Raw genomic sequence first — 16,767 nt, forward strand, 5'->3', positions numbered from 1 at the left:
GATATTTGGGGCTTTTTCTTATATAGGCTCCTATTACCCCCCAACCCCGTCCCGATTTTTCACACTTGCTATCTAGTCACTGTAGTCCCAGGACAATGGGGGCGACGGGAAGCCATGGCCGGCACATCCCTCGCCCGCGCTGCTTCCCGCAGGATACCAGGCTAGAATGGCCCATTAGGTCCGTTCTGTATTAAATCCTCTCCCCAGACTTAATAGCATCTAAAGAGCTGGACCTAGAGTAGATTGAGCGCCAGATCCCCTCAGGCCGTGGGCAGGTTTGTGTGAGGCCTGAGAGAGCTGAAACTTTAGCTCTAGTTCAGTAGGAGGCCCGTGGAAAGTAAATGGTTAACAATGGCTTTGCCTATCGCAAGATGGCGCCCGGAGTTCTAGCCTCCCTCCCTGGGACGTGAGAGGCGGTCAGGATCGGGCGTGAGCGTCGCATGGCGATGACGCACATTGGGGGCGCGGAGTAGTGGAGTTTGTTGCGCTGCTGGAGGCGAACATGGCGGGCGTCGCTGATGCCGCCGCTCCCGGCAGCAGCGGGGACGGGAGGCGAGGCGGCGCCCCGGAGCAGCAGCAGCAGGACGCGGGAAGGGGGGAGCAGAAAAGCAGCTGTTCGAGCGGTGAGTCCTGGCCGCCTGCCAGCGGCTCCGGGCAGCCGCCGCAGCGAACCGAAACCCTGGGCTTCTACGAGAGCGACCGGGAGCGGAAAAAGAAGAGAAGCGTCTCAGGTGAGGGGCAGGGGCCCGGCTGGGGCTCGGGGCGAGGCGCCGGGAAGGGTGGGGTTGAAGTTAGCGAGGGGAGAGGCTGGCTGGGGGTGAGGAGCGTGCTGGGTGGGGGGTCCCCAGGGAGGCCGGGAGTGGAGCTGTCCCTTCCAGCTGGCTGGACTGGGGGAGCCTTCCAGACAGCCCGGGACCCCGAGAGCAGCGGGCGCTGAAGCAGAGCCTTTCAGAGAGGGAGTTTGGTTCTGGGCTGTCAAAGCGGTGGTCATGTGAGTGCTGCGATAGTAAGTGTCTCACTGATGCACTCAGCAAACACTCTGTTTAAAGTCTGCGACCAAAAGTGTTCAAACGTGGGTGCCTAAAGTCAGTCTCTTACATTTGGTTTTAGGCTACTAAGTGAACGTGGTCTGGTAAATCCACAGCTCCTAAATTCTGCATATCCGTTTAAGAGCATTTTAGGCACCTATGGTTGAAAATTTTGGCCAGAGACTTTAAAAACTGTGCAACATAGTTCAAATATGGGTGGTATGTAGCATCTGTGGTAGCTTAAGTGAAGTCAGAAGTCTTTGTGAACTAGTTAACAATGTCTTATTAGTCGTTACATCTGCTTATTTTCTCCTTATGCTTAGACTTAGTAAGTGATGTACCTTTAAAATAGATCTAAGTGGTTTATATCTTTAAATCAAATTTACAGTAGTGTTCAATAAAGGAGACCAGAATAGTGGCATTTTCATGTAATGTGTACAATGATAAAAAGATCAACTGTAATCGATAAGTATTATAAATCAATGTTAGGAGAAGTCAGTGGGTAATTTATTGCTATGACTTCAGCTAAGAAAACGATTCCACAAAATAGTGTACTGTATTCCAAACTAATTTTACAGAGATTCAGATGTAGACAGGTACTGTGTTTTGTCTATTATACTGTTTTGAACTATTTGGGTGTGTTTGTCCAGTGTTCTGTCACTGAGGCACAGAAAACACTTACTGAATAAACAGTTTTTGATAAATGAATTTGCTTAATACAGAATATTGTAATTAGAGAAATCTATTTAGTCTCTAGAATGAAATATAAGTATTGTATATTGTATAAGCCTCCAAAAATATAATTATGCATTGTTATATGTGGTCTTCAGTTTAGCTACATTTAGTTTAAATGACCATTTCTAAGAGGAAAATAATGTAAGGAAAATGTAACAATTTTTGCCATCAAGCTACAATTGTTGCAGACTTACACTTGAATTGCTGATGTTTCCAAGTCCTGTATTCTGTCATCTTTAGAAGAAATAGATAAATTTTTTATCATAAAAAATTAAAAAATTAATTTAGTGTAGTTTATTGGGTTGGTGGTTCTGATTTAATTCTTAAGATTCTAAATATTGATGTTTATTATATGTGATATTAGAACTGTTAACATAATACCTTGCTAAAAATGGCTTTTGAAAACAGGTTTGAAGAAGAAATCAAACTTTGAGACTCTTCATCTACTGCTTTATGGATTTGAGCATAACTTTACATAACAATAAACATTAGAATAGAAAACAGAGTAGGTATGATTTTAATTGAACTATTTACTAAAAGCTGAATTATTTCCATTCAAGCTTTACTAGTGTTATATCAGACTCAAATTCTACCGCATTCCTGACAACTGTGTTATGTCATAAGATTTATAGCATCATTTTGCCTTTGTGGTATTGATGAAACTGCATTAACGTTAAATCACCACAACTCTACTGATTTCGCTTGATTACGATATTACGAATTTTTTATAGTGAAATGGAATGTTATCTTTAGGATTTATACTGATGTACCCAAAAAGTTGTTGAATAAATAATATGTTTAGGTATCTTTATAAAACGTTTTCCTATGTAGAAAAAATACAAAACATATATTTTAACATTAGTTTTGATTAACTAATATTTAAATTCAGGTATATAAGAGCCAATAGTTCATCATGGATTTTAAGAATAAAAAAACCTTTATTTAGGAAAAAATACAATAAACTGTCTTTGCTTAATGTTTACTTACCTAGATATAAAAACTAAAAGAACTTCGCTTATATCTGGCTCTAGCAATATGCTCAATATTGTACAAGTTCCCAAAATTAAAAATAGTTCCTTCCGTTATAATATAAGCAAGTTAGCATAGACAGGATGTTCTGGGGAGGCCACAAGAGGAAATAACTGATTTTTCTGAAGCTTGTATTGTCATATTGATTCACTTCTGGGACTTTTGAAATAAGTATATGTTTAAGATGGATTCAAGTGACGAGAAGGTTGTAGCTTGGCATTTTGGAAATGACGGAGCAATTTATATGTAATGGGAGCATAGAGTGAGCCATAGATAAGGTTGTGTTTACATTCTTATAAATGGGTTTCTCCTTTTCTACTTAGTGCTTTATATTATATTTTTCATGCGAGTATCTACATGTTGCAGTATACCTTAGGTAAATCAGTATCTTTGTCCTTTAAAAAAGTCTGTTTTAACTTCGTACATTTTGAGGGAGATTATACTCAAAACAAATAAAGCACAAAGTTCTTCAGTCTATATTTGTCCAGTGAGTCCTTGTTTTCCCTTCTACTGCTGCCAGTTTTCAATTCTTGCCTCAGGTTGGGAAATGGCAGTAGGGACACAGCGTGTATTTTAGGCAGTCAGGATGAGGATAGAACTGGCATACAGTTGGTAGTTACCATTCAGATCGTGAGAAGGCTGTATTTGTGAAGGAAAGAGGTACTTTTCCAGCCCATGAAGAGGGTTTGGCCTAGGGGAAGGCTTGGGAATAGAATGTTTCTTGTGAGAAGGTATGGTGGTGTGATACCAAACTCCTGTTGGAGATATTTTGGGTTTTGGCATATCTCGAACTAGTCAAAAGTAGACCAGTGCCTTTGTCAAGCTCTTCATAAACTTGAAAATCCCCGTCAAGAGGTCTTCTGTAATGGATTATTGATGTGGTCCTGACAACACTGATGAAAGTTCCTTTTGAACCTCCTCTCCATTCCTATGATTTTGGGTTTTTTATACAGAAGGTCATTTTCTGGATGACAATACCTCTAGCTTTCAAAATACGTTAGCTTTGGCTCCCAGACTCTTATCCACGGTATATCAGATTTTACAAAGATAAAGTGGTAGTGTAGACTAGTTTGATTCCTTTCCAAGGTGATGTCAGAGTTCCACCTTAAGCCTATGATCCTGCCAAAATTTTCCCCCTGCATCCACATGCCTGGCCATCTTGATGAGGCCCTTCTCTATATACTCAATGTTAAAGATCCTTGGGGTCCTATTTGGAGCAGACTAGAGCCCTTATAAAGTCCACCCAAGTACTTTTTTCAGTTCACACTAGTTCATTGGGGAATACTGTTACCAAGAGGACCATGTCTACATGACTATCTGATTGCATTTCACATTGCTTTGACCTATTTGGTCTGAACTAGACAGCTATGTCACTCTGCCTGAGCCAAGGTTATTGCACCAGCCTGCTTTAGTGATGTTTCCATTATCATAGACATCTGCAAAGCAGCTAAAAGTTCTTCTCTCCGTTTACCAAAAGAGATTTTGTTTTGCTTTAGGATGTCCATTATTTTCAGTTGACTAAATTTTTACATGCCCCTCTCCCCCATTTGCTCATTCTACAGTCTTGTATGTTGTGCTTGATTCTGAGTTTTGAGAAGAATCTTAGTCCTCCTTGTGATGTAGATTTTAAAATATATATAAACCTACTTGTTAACTGTGAACCTTGCCCTCATTACTTATTTGTTCTCATTTTCTTTTCAGCTATCCCTGAGGCTTCTTACTTTCTGGGAGGGAGAATTCTGCATAGATACCTTTGGAGAAGGAAAATTGCTTCCTTGTATTTTTTTTGTTTCTCTCAAACTAACATCTTGCAGGATTCCCACTCACCTGCCCACCTTCCCTCAGTTTGGAGGATATTTGTTGAAGTGGGGTTTTTTGTCTTGCAAAATGCTTTGCACTTATTTTTGAGGCACATTTCTATCTTATATTTACATTGTTTTGGGAGATTTGCCTCCTGCAAGGAGGAACAGACTGGAATGTTATGAGGAGACTCGTACTTGGCGGGGTGATGCATGATAGCTAAAGCTAAGATTTTGTCATGGAGGTCGCGGAAGTCACGGAATCAGTGACTGAGTCGCCATGGGTGGCGGGGGGTACCCCAAATATCCCAGCTGCTGCAGGGGGTACCCCACAGCTCCTGGCCACTACAAGGAGTACCCCGCAGTTCCTGGCTGCCTTGAGCGGAGGGGGACCCCAGCTCTAAGCGGGCAGAGGGGGCCCCTGGACCTCCAATACCTGGTGAGGGGGTCCCCGGAACTCCCAGCCAGCTGCCCAGCGGCTCCTCATTTTGTCAGTGATGTTTATAGTAAAAAGAAAGATATTTTCAGGTCACAGGCTTCCGTGAATTTTTCTTTATTGCCCGTGACCTGTCTGTGACTGTTACTAAAAATATCTGTGACAAAAATCTTTGCCTTAATGATAACCAGTAGTACATGTAGCTCACCATTTATGGCACCCCTCCATGGATTAAATACAAAAGCTGTATTTTCATCTTAAAAAGGCTAAGACCCAGGAGTGAGAATCCTATGTGATGGTATCTTAAGATAAACAAAATGAAAGGGCAAGTAACTTTCCTTTTTTGCATTAGAAAGTTTTCAGTTCAACTCATTTAAGTCCCTATGTATTTAAGTCCCCCCAGTATTATTGGAATTTCAGTTAGACCATAATAGTTGTATATTGTTGCTTTTATTCTGAATCTTAATGTTCTCAAATTAATTTTTACCAATCATGGTGAGATTATGTTACAGGAGTTCAGGCAGGAATAGCATAGTCTGATGTTTCGGTGGATCAAAATATATATTTTAACAGGGTGTCTAAAGCATCTGTTTAATATCTACCCGACGAAGAAAGGGAAGTAGTCTATGGCCTGTGTTATGCAGGAGGTCAGACTACATTATTACAGAGTTCTCTTCTAGCCTTAGTATCTGTTGACAGTAACTGGTATAGAATAGGGTAAGTCTCTTCTTGCTGGCCTACCAAAGTGCCTCAACCTTGATAGGGGTGTCTCTCTTCTTCTCTTGGGCTGGATGAGTTTACACATAACATATTCTTGCAGATGGGAGGAGATGCTCCTAGTGTGAAGAATCCCTGACTCCAGCTTTTAGAGACTGAGGAAGTCAACTCTGCAGCTTTTCCAATGTCGTCTTTGCCAAAGTTCAAGCATTCCAACCCAGGTCAACAACTGGTAGCATTAAATATTTTTTACTAATGACTTTGCTTATTAGTTTCTCTGGATGGTAGCACAGAAAATCTAGGCTGTCACATTTAAAAATAAGTCTTTAAATTTGCTTATTTGCCAGGATTGCACATTTTTAATGATGCCTCCATAAATGTTCTTTTCAGTTATGAGATTCCCACTGTGCAATTGGATTTACTGAGCTGGGACTTCATCTCTGACTGTCCTCAGTACTTTGACCAATCAGTGGCAATATAAAGCCCTGGGTGAAAGCACTATTTCTCAAATTATTCCCTGCTCTCAAATCATCAGTTACAGACCTTATTGATTGATGAACTCGTTGAGGGTGGAACTAAATCCCCAGTTCAGTAGGCCAAATTCTGAAGGCACTGCTGTCCTAGTCCAGACTACAATTGATGCAGATGGGTGGGGCAGAACTGGGGTGGCCATGAAGTGGGACATTTTTAGGCTCGAAGTTACAAATTTTCTAACCATCACAGGCTCTGGAACAGCCTTCCAACAGGAGTAGTGGGAACAAACAATCTAACTTGTTTTAAGATGGATCTTGATAAATTTATCAATGGGATTATATGACGGGGTTGCCTGCAACAGTAGGGGCCCGGACTTGACTCCAGTCCTATATTCCTATTAGGCTCCACAATGGAGCACTAAAGGAAGATGCGGTCTTATAAAACCCATCTTCCTTCAGTGTTCTGCTCAGAAACTTTGTGCGTATATGAGGTTGGGATGAGAGCACCAGGAGATGTGGATCCCCCTCTCAGTTCCCAAAGGAATCACAGGTTTGGGGACCCAGAAGCAGATTTTAGGGATGGTGATAGTTGTGGAGAGAGAAAATTGAAAGCAAATTGCTTAAAGGGAGAATGTCAGCTTGAAAGTTAGTCAAGTGGAGGCAAAAATGTGATTAATTTCATGTGCTACACTTGCCCCTTAATCCCCCTGATAAATATTTTTCTCTAATCTTTCAGCTACAGGAATTCAAGGAGTTGTTTGTAGCAATAGTAGGTACAATATTTCCAGACACACGTGATTTTTTTTTTTTTTTTTTTTAAAGTCTAATGTTCCACTGATCAGTTAACTCACCAAACAAACAACCCAAAAGAACAGGAAACCTTAAAATACCCTCCCTGTTAAAATATTTGAATCTCTCCATTGAAAGAATGGGGGCAGATTTTCTCTCTTTCTCCATCCTGCAATAAAGATGAAATTCAAGCCACTGAAAGTTTTCAATTGAAACAATGGCTTTTGCTGTTCTTAAACTGAAAGAAATGCTACATTGTTTTTAGATGGCGTTCCATTCCATTACAGGTTTAAGCTAAAAGGAACATTCCATCCTGAGAGTAGTTGCCACATTGATGCTACCACTTCCATGATTTGTAGGTACAGTTTCCTTATCCTGTTAACCACTATCTTGCACATTTGTTTTATCACCATTGAAATATAGGGAATTGGTCTTAATGATATAGAAAATGATCTGATTAGCCTAAGATTTAATTTTGTGGGTTGAATTGTGTTGTTTTAATGCCTGTCAAACACTTGTTTTAAAAACTCTTACCCAAACTGTGGAAACAAGTATAGATTGATGTCCATGGCAATGTGACCTAGTTATCAGAGCCCAGGACCTGGAGTTCTTATACAGTCTGCCCCTGATTTGCTTCTGTGATCTTGGGCAGGGGATTTAACCTCTGTTTTGCTGTTTAAGTGGTGGTGGTAATTTTCTGCCTCAGACACGAGGATTGATTAATGCAGTGTTTCCCAACTTGTGGGGCATGTCTCAGGCCATGTCTATGCTATGATGACTATAGCAGCATAGCTATGGTGCCATAGCTCTGCTGGCATAGTCCCATAATGTAGACACAGCCTACACCAATGGAAGGGGTTTTTCTGTCGGTGTAGGAACACGATCTCCCGGAGCAAGAGTAGCTGGGTCAATGGAAATATCCTTCCATTGACCTAGCTGTGTCTACACCAGGGAATAGGTCGGCATAACTACAGCTCTCAGGAGTGTGGGTTTTTCACGCTGTAGCTGGCTCAACCTATATTTTAAGCATATACCAGGCCTCACTTGGCCAAGGTGAAGTTCAAGCCAGTGGCGGGCATAGATAGACCTCTCTATTCTTCACCAAAGTGTCAGCTTTCATTTAAAAAAAAAAAAAAAAAGTATAGCTGTTATTGTTGCAAAGAAAACCTTCAGAATATGAAGTTTATAACCAATACCTGAAGCCACGTTTACACTATAAACTTACATCTGTATAACTATGCCACTCAGGGGTGAAAAATCCACATCCCTGAGTGACACAGTTATACTGACCTAACCCCCCCAGTGTAGATAGCGTTACATAGATGGAAGGGCTTCTCCCATCAGCATAGCTACTGCCTCTATCTGAGAGAGATTTAACTACACCGACAGAAGAAACTCTCCTCTCGGATAGTAGCATCTTCACTGAAGCACTACAGTGGCACAGCTGCACTGGTGCAGCGTTTTAAGTGTAGACCTGCCCTGAATTTGTAGAGAGCCAGAAACAATAGCTCTGTGGTGTGAATTGCCCCTTTCATTTCAGTGGGTACTCATTCAGGTGCAGTGGTGATATCTTAAATGTCAACATTGTTAACTCTTTCGCATCTCTTCAAAGCATATAAGAAACTAGAAGGATCATTATCTACGCTTTCATTTAGTAAAGTAGAGCAAGAAGGTGGAAGATGTATAAATTAAGATGTATAGGCTGTATGCACACATGGCAGGGTTGCAGAGACAGGGATGGGGCTGCAATTGGTTTCATTTTCCTGATGCTCAGCATGAAAAATTTGGGAAATACTGGAATAATGCTTGTAAAGGAAGTGCTACGTTTAATGCCTTGCCTGTGTCTACACTACAAACTTCGGTCAACGCAAGTTACATTGGCGCACAGCCACTGAAGTTTGTGTATTGCACAGTCACATGCATACTTGGCTGCATGGGCCAGCACTGTGCATACTCACCAGGAGTGCTTGTATTAATGCAAAGTGTGGTACACCACAGGAAGGTATCCCAGTGTGCTACGTGCCACAATCTGGCTTGCTCCCTTTTGGGGAAATGTTTACAATGTGTTATGAAATAGAAATGACTTACCCAGGTATTTCTGGGAGCCACAAGTCAAGTTCCCAGCATGCAGCTATCCCCGTCCATGTCCCATAATTTTCTCACCTTTTTTTAAAAAGTCCCACACACCTGCATGGGACTTTTTGATGTCTTCCATCTCTGACAGATGCATAAAGCCTTCAAGGCTATTCACTATTCTCATAAATGTTGCAAATACAGGACACGATTCTCCTGTATTTGCAGATCCTTGGGAAATACTGTAGCAATGGGGGCCATGATGATTTCTTAGACAACAATTTTCTAAGGGACAGATGAAAAAGAATTCAAGGTTGTTGGTGCAGAGCAACTGCAGATGATGGAGCCTGAAAAATGAGCATTGACTGGTGGGATTGCATTGTAATGCAAGCTTGGGATGATGAGTGGTGGCTGCAGAACTTTTGAACATGAAAGCCACATTCCTGACTCTGTGTGCCAAGCTCAGCTCAGTTCTCTAGTGCAGAATGAGAACTGCACTGATAGTGGAGAAGGGACTGGTGATCACACTCTGGAAGCTTGCAGTGCTGGATTTCTACCCATCAGTTGGAAATCATTTTGGAGTAGAAAAATCCATGGTGTGTGTGTGTGTGGTCATGCAAGTGTATAGCACCATTAATCATCTCCTGCTATGCAGGACTAACTCTGGTGGAGGACTTTTAGCAGTGGGGTTCCCAAACTGCAGTGGGGGGTAGATGGAATGCATATCCATATTTTGGCCCTAGCCCACCTTGCCACCAAGTACATCAACAGAAAGGGCTACTTTTCTATGGTTATGCAAGCATTGGTGGATCACTGGGAACACTTCACTGATATCAGTGTGGGTTGGTCAGAGAAGGTGCCTGGCGCTTGCATCTTTAAGAACATAGGAGTCTTCAGAAAGCTGCAAGCAGGGATGTTCTTTCCTGACAAACAGATTACCAATGGTGATATTGAAATGTCAATAGCTATTCTGGGGGCGCCTAGCCTACCCCTTGCTGCTGGCTTATGAAGCTGTACATTTACCCCAAGAACAGACTCAGGGATTCCAGAGTAGCCCTTCTATTTGTTATTTTCAGGTTCCCCAGATGCTGATTTATTAATCTGTTCCTGCAAGGTGAAAGGAGGGGAGCTGCCCTAGTGAAATTGCCAAGGTTTACCAAGAATCTCCCTATACCCTTCAGGAAACTCCTCAGAACAGACTAGATCTGTTTACCTGTGGGAGGACACTGATACAGTCTTCCACTCAAAGAATTGACATCCAGGCAGTACACTTTCCAAAACAAAGTATTTTCTTTATTTTACCAATTTTCCCTGATCCAATTAATCTAAACATAAATCAAAACATAAATCCATTAGCACAATCTTAGGGTTAGGTTAAAAGTACCTGAACCATAAACATATAGTTAAAGCAATACTAAGTGACTGTATTATGCATGTAGTGATCAGTCACCTGCAGTCACTGACAGCAATCTTGTATCTAAGGCCAGTCTACACTACCGTGCTACATCAGCTTCACTGCTGTAGTGCCTGGTGTAGATGCACTGTGCCGACGGGAGAGCACTCTCTCGTCGGCATAATTACTCCACCTCAGTGAGAGGCAGAAGCTATGTCGGCGGGAGTGCATCTCCTGCTGACATAGCGCAGTCTGGACAGCGTTTTAAGTCGATGTAACTTGCGTTGCTCGGGGGACTGTGTTTTTCACACCCCTGAGCAGCGTAAGTTATATCAACTTAAGCGATAGTGTAGACAAGCCCTTAAACTTTATACATCTAGAACAATGTAACGTTCATAACACAAACACACATCTTTATTAACCCAAACATACATACACACATATTTATTAATCCTATTTTTATTCTACATTTACACTATAGCTAGCATGCTTATTCTCTGTAGGCGTCTCTTCTTCTGCTCTGTCAAGGTCCTTCTGCTCTGTCCCAGTAGTGCTGCTGCTGCTTCTCGCTGCTCCTGACCATTCGACTGACTGACAACCACACACTTTTGCCTGCTGACTGTCTGCCTTATATTCATATTTTGGCCTGCTCTGATTGGTTATTCTTTCACTCCTTCCTTATCCTCCAATCAAATGTAGACCCTTTCTGATTGGTCTGCACTTAGTCCAATCACAACTGCTAAATCTAACTGTCCATCAAAGCTGTTACATAATAAGTCTTAGTGTTATGGTCTGCTTACTTTTATGGTCTGGTGACCCTCACCTAGTTTTGGAGGAGTATGCCTGACTGACCTCTCCCTGCAGTGTTGGAGTGACCTTTACTTGGCCAAAGTCTCATTTGTCTGCCTGCCAACATGCTAGCCATAGGGGAACCCAAAAACTGCTATTTCACTCTTCTTGGCTGTGTGCCAACATTTTACTCACACCAATTTACCAAAACTATTAAACTGTAAACAATTACCTCATCCCTTTTAATCTGTATCCAATTGTTAATTTATGCATCCTAATGCTAAGGCCTGCTGTTGCCAGCCTATTTCTTACCAACCTAGTTAATTTTATTTTAGTTCTTCTCTTATTTTTCAGTTAATGGTGGCAAGTCAGTGTTTTCAGAGCTGTGCTTAGGAAACAGAAAGAGCAGCTCAAAATCTTTCATATCCGTGCACTTGCCTGCATAATATTTGTGAGGCAAAGGGAGAAAAGCTGTTGCCAAGTTGAGGGCAGAGATAGAGCGGCTGTCTGTTGAATTTGAACAGTCAGATGCAAGGGCCATTACAAGAGCTCAATGTGGAGCTATACAGGTGAGGGAGACTTTGAAAGAGCATTCTAACGGTCATCTACAGTAGTGTTTTCTGGGCCTGGAGATTTGAGTGCTGCTAAAAATCGCATAGTGCTTGCTTTACATTTATAAATATGACTGGGTATTTTCCTGAACCAAGAATTATGTGGTGCTTGTTGTGCATTTACAAGTGCTCTTTGCTTTGGGTACTGTTGTGCATTCTGAAATATTAGTTGTGAACTAATAAAGACAACCTCATTCTCCAAAAGCAGAACTTTATTGAATTGGAAAAACAGTATGCAAAAAAAAAGGCAATATAATACAATTTATTTTAAATATAATTTTTTTTATTTAAATTAACAGAGTGAAACTTTAAAATTAGGATTTAGTCGTCGGCTACAAGTACAAAAGCTGTTTTTTTCATGTCAGGGTAGGTAGAGCTGTGGTTTTCCTTGGTGTCCCTGGCATGGAGTGGTAGGGTAAGGATGTGACCTGTGATACGATGTACGAAGTATGTTGCAGGGTATAGCAGTAACCATGGAGATCTGAAATATTTGCAGTGGGTGGAAAGTCTGGGATTTTGGGACCTATAGGTCAACCAGGGTCTACAGCATTGGGTTTGTTGCTTGAGAAGACACATTATTTCCTGTTGCATTTCCTTCTCCTTTCCTTCTGGAACTCTGAGCCTTTCACCTATCCTCTCTGCCTTTCTCCATGCTGTCAGCCATATTGGGCCTCCAAGCCCTTTGTTCATGGTCCGATGCATCACTGACTTGCAGGATCCCACAGACCGTATCCTCTCTAGTCCTCTTCTCTCTCCTCATCAGGGTCAGATGTTCTGCAGGCATGGAGAGGGCACCCTTAAGGCTGCCATACCAGAAGCTGCTGATAAAAACAGATAGATGTACCACTGGATTTAGAGTCAGAAAGAAAAGAGAAAGATTAGTTTCAAAACTCCCTTTCCATAGTCTCATAAATGCTTCAGATAGGAAATGCTTATTGACGTTTCAGCTTTGGACCACCTCAGTACAGCACGGCTCTCCAGCCTCAGCCATGGTGGATATGGCCCACCGTGGGAGAATTTTCTGTTGCATGAAGCTATAAAATTTCAGTCCCTATTCCATGCATATGAGCATGGGGTAATGGCACTGAATATTAACACTGTTTTCCATAGGTAGTGGTGATTTTAGCTGATATCTCACTCCTAAGGGTCACAATGGCATAGAGAACACAGCTGCTACTGGTGTCCTGAAGCCGCGCTGGCCCATATGCCACTAGCCCATTTACTACAGTGGTGACAGTCTAACTCATCACAGAGCGGCATGGGAAAGCGTTCTACTGTGGTAGAGGAAATAAAGCAGCCGTCCCTAGAAAACTTCAGGAGAGGATTGCAGAGTACCTCCATGAAACTTTCACCAGGATCTCTCAGGAGACTAAAAAGGACATACATAGACACATAGTCGGAGTCCTGCGCAGCTTCCTTCTCATCTCCAGCCCCCTTCTCATCTCCAGCCCCCACCCCCCGCAATCCAACAGGGGAATGAAAAACAGATGCCAACTCTACCTCTGCTTTGGTATCTCTGCCTCTTCTTGTATGAATAAAACAATGAAAAGTCTGTACCTTTCTTGTGATAACTAGCAACATCTTTAAATTTAAACTTTGTAAGGAAAAATGCATGCTCATCCATGCTCACCTGATGGGACTGGCTATACTGTGGCAGAGTCTCAAACAGGGCCTGGCTCGTGGCATGGCTCAAGTCCTCTGCTGCATCTTCTTCCTCCTCCTCCTCCTCATTGTTCATGGCAATGGTCTCAGTCTCAAGCTCCTCTGAGGTATCCACAACGGTCTTTAGGGTGCTGGTAGGATCTCTGCCAAATGAGACATACAGTTCCTTGTAGAAGCTGCTGGTCTGCGGTGTAGCATCAGATCTATTATTGCGCCCCCTGGCAAAGTCCCTTCACTTTAATATGGCAGTGCTGCTGTCCCCTGTCATACCCCTTGCTGCATCCCTCGTGCAATATGATCTTAGAGGTCTGTGTTTGTATGGCTGGTCCTTAGCTGTTGTTGCACAGTCTCTTGTCCCTGCAGGCCCAGGAGATCTAATACTTCCTGTCTAGTCCAGGCAGAAGCACTTCTAGCACATGGAGCTGGCATGGTTGTTTGGGCCGTTGCACACAAGGAGGGCAAACTGGTAGGTGTGCTTGCCAACGTGGGCAATTAGGAAGTCACTTCAAAAACATGCAGGGAATTTTAAAGGGGATGGTGGCTTCTGGTCTCTGTAACCCCGGCAGTGGAGTATAAAATTGTGACTAGAGTGGTCACTGCTGCAGGGAATGGGGCATTGTGGGACAACTGCTGGAGGACTGTTTGAGGTGACACAGGTTATTCAGTGTATACACTCGCATTGCGTCAATTTCAGTTGTCTCTGTCGTTCAGGGAAGTGATTGTAGTGTGTTGCTGCAATAGGGCACTTACGTTGGCCAAAGACAAATTGGAGCATAGACGTGCACAAATAGGTCGATGCAAAGCAACTTAGGTCAGCCTAACTTTGTAATGTAGACCAGCCTAAGTCTATAGGGAAGTTTTATGCCCTGTGTTATTCAGGAAGTCTGGGTAGATGATCACAATGGTCCCATCTGGCCTTGGAATCTATGAATTCACATAATCAGAAGAGGAAATGCTTCCAAAAAGTGTTGAGTACTACTACATGCCATCAAAACAGAAGTTACTGTGAATGTTTGTACCACATTTAAAAAAAACAAAAACTGCTCTTATCATTGCTATATCAGATCTATGTGCCATTGAGAGGTCTGGGTTTCTTCAAATGGTCGCAAGTATGTCTGATTTGTGGTGATAATTTTTGTGCATTGAATTAATTGGTCATGTATTTATGAACATTTTAATATGGGTATCAGCCAAGATTTTAATAAAGCATGAAGAACAAACTGTCAGTGTCTCTGAGAAGGAAAATATTAAATATTTGAAAGCTTTCAATAACACTACACTTGTTTTAGAAATTTCTTAGACTAAGGCCAGGTCTACACTACAAGCTTTTGCTATCATAGCTGTGCCTGTCAAGGGTGTGATGAGGTGTGATCTCTCACTGACCTAGCAGTGCCGCCAAAAGTATCTAGTGTAGATGCAGTTATACCAGCAAAACTGCACTTTGCAAATATAGCTTATTTTACTCAGGGGCTGGAATAAGCCATGCAGATAAAATCAGAGTTGCCTGAATAAACTGTATCCACACTAGGAGTTAATGTTTGATATGTCTTCTGTACAGGTTTTACTTATTTTTATATGTTTTCCTCTGTGCAGACCTTTCATTGCTGAGGTTCATCAGTGCTGAACTAACAAGAGGTTACTTCCTTGAACATAATGAAGCAAAATACACAGAACGGCGAGAGAGAGTATACACATGTATGCGAATACCAAGAGAATTGGAAAAGGTGAAGTATTCTTAAGATGTTTATTTTGGTTTACACATTCAAACCATGGCTGTCATGTTAAGGTATTTAGAGTCATTTAATTCTTCAAAACATATTTTTAAATTAAGAGCTTTGTTTATAAACCCCAGTTGTGGTGGTAGTTAATTTATTATTTTGTGATCAAACTTGCTGCTGTTCCTCCTCCCTCTGATTCCACCTTGCAGTCTGTGGGTGGTGGTCACATGCTGATGATATCATTAGCAGAAGATAGAAGGCAATTGAACTAACCTAATTGCAAGTCCCGAGCATCAACAAATGAAACAAAATTCATCTGCTACTTGCAATCAGAAAATGAAAGCAGGTATTGGAGAAAATGCATTTGATCCCAAAATGCACTTCTGCTTTTACAGTAAAACACCAGTGTCTTTTTTTTTTTTTTTTTAAAGCCCTTCCTAATCTAAAAGCATATTGGGGTGAAAATGATACCAGCTCTTTAAAAGTATGGCACTGTGGCTGGATACTCCATTAATAACAATGTAGTTGAATTTTCATGAGGTCCGCCGCCCCTCCCCCCAAATCTTCACAATTGATAGTCTGGGGCCTAGGGAAAATTTTTTTGGCCAAATTTAAAATAAATTAGGGAAAAGGATTCCTGATCTGACATAATGGTGTGTTCAGGAAGTCTTCAAATTGTTTTGTCACTCTGTAGCCCCCCCCCAAAAAGAGTAAAGGAAATTTAATTCACTGAAGTCATCTAATTAGCATCTGCTGCATGTGATCAAATTTTAGTTTATAATTTTTTAAATAGCAAGATCAGAACCTGCTGCAGTAACTATGGCTTGCAGGCAGCCCCAGGCACCAAGTTGGGAAGCAGGTGACAGCTAAGGGAAGAGGTTGTTTACGCTCCAAATCTCCTGCACAGAGTGTAGAAAAAAGGAAGCTTTGCTGGGTTCCTGCTTTCTCAACTTCCTTATGAGTGTTTGCTCCTGAGCACCTCTTATAGGTAGAGAGGAGTAGCAGAAGAGATTGAGGGCCATTCTTTTTCTTCTTGTGCGTCTCCCAAGATCTGCTAGAGTGAAATAATGACATCCCAAGAATGAAAATTGAGCAGTTGAAGGGAAATCTTTATTTGTCCAACTGTACAAAATTCTGTTTTCATATTTCTGTTGGCCCCTATTTACTACCAGTGACTGACAAATATTTAAATAAATGAAATTTTGTTAAAGATTCAGCACTCAAATCTCTTCATCTAAATTGTTGGAGTTCACAATAAATATTCCTAAGATCACCTGGATGTCCTCTAGAAAAAACAGGGCATACCAAACTTGACATAATTTTTAAAAATCTTTTATACATCATAAACAAAAAAGGGCAGAATTCCAGTTTTTCAAAAGTTCTTTGCAGATCACCTAGAAGATGAAACTAAAATTCAGATTACATATCAGTAACTTAAGGGTAAAAGTTCTTAGAATAGTGGTTAGCAACAACGTTAAAAAGCAAAGAAATACTGTGTTAGCGTTAAACTTAAAA

General features: G+C 41.6%; 1 protein-coding gene across 2 annotated transcripts in view; it reads left to right on the top strand.

The window, feature by feature from the left end:
• Positions 1 to 502: 502 nt before the first annotated feature.
• The window catches only part of TAPT1 (transmembrane anterior posterior transformation 1), a 91,203-nt gene continuing 74,938 nt past the window's right edge, over positions 503 to 16,767 (top strand). For both annotated transcript variants that reach the window (XM_024208611.2, XM_024208612.2), the window contains exons 1-2: positions 503 to 731; positions 15,128 to 15,258. In XM_024208611.2, coding sequence (XP_024064379.1) covers positions 503 to 731; positions 15,128 to 15,258 — 360 coding nt within the window. The remainder of the gene's footprint in view (positions 732 to 15,127; positions 15,259 to 16,767) is intronic.

Source organism: Terrapene carolina, unplaced genomic scaffold, assembly GCF_002925995.2.
Source record: "Terrapene carolina triunguis isolate 2854851 unplaced genomic scaffold, T_m_triunguis-2.0 Scaffold66, whole genome shotgun sequence".
Classification (NCBI taxonomy): domain Eukaryota; kingdom Metazoa; phylum Chordata; order Testudines; family Emydidae; genus Terrapene; species Terrapene triunguis.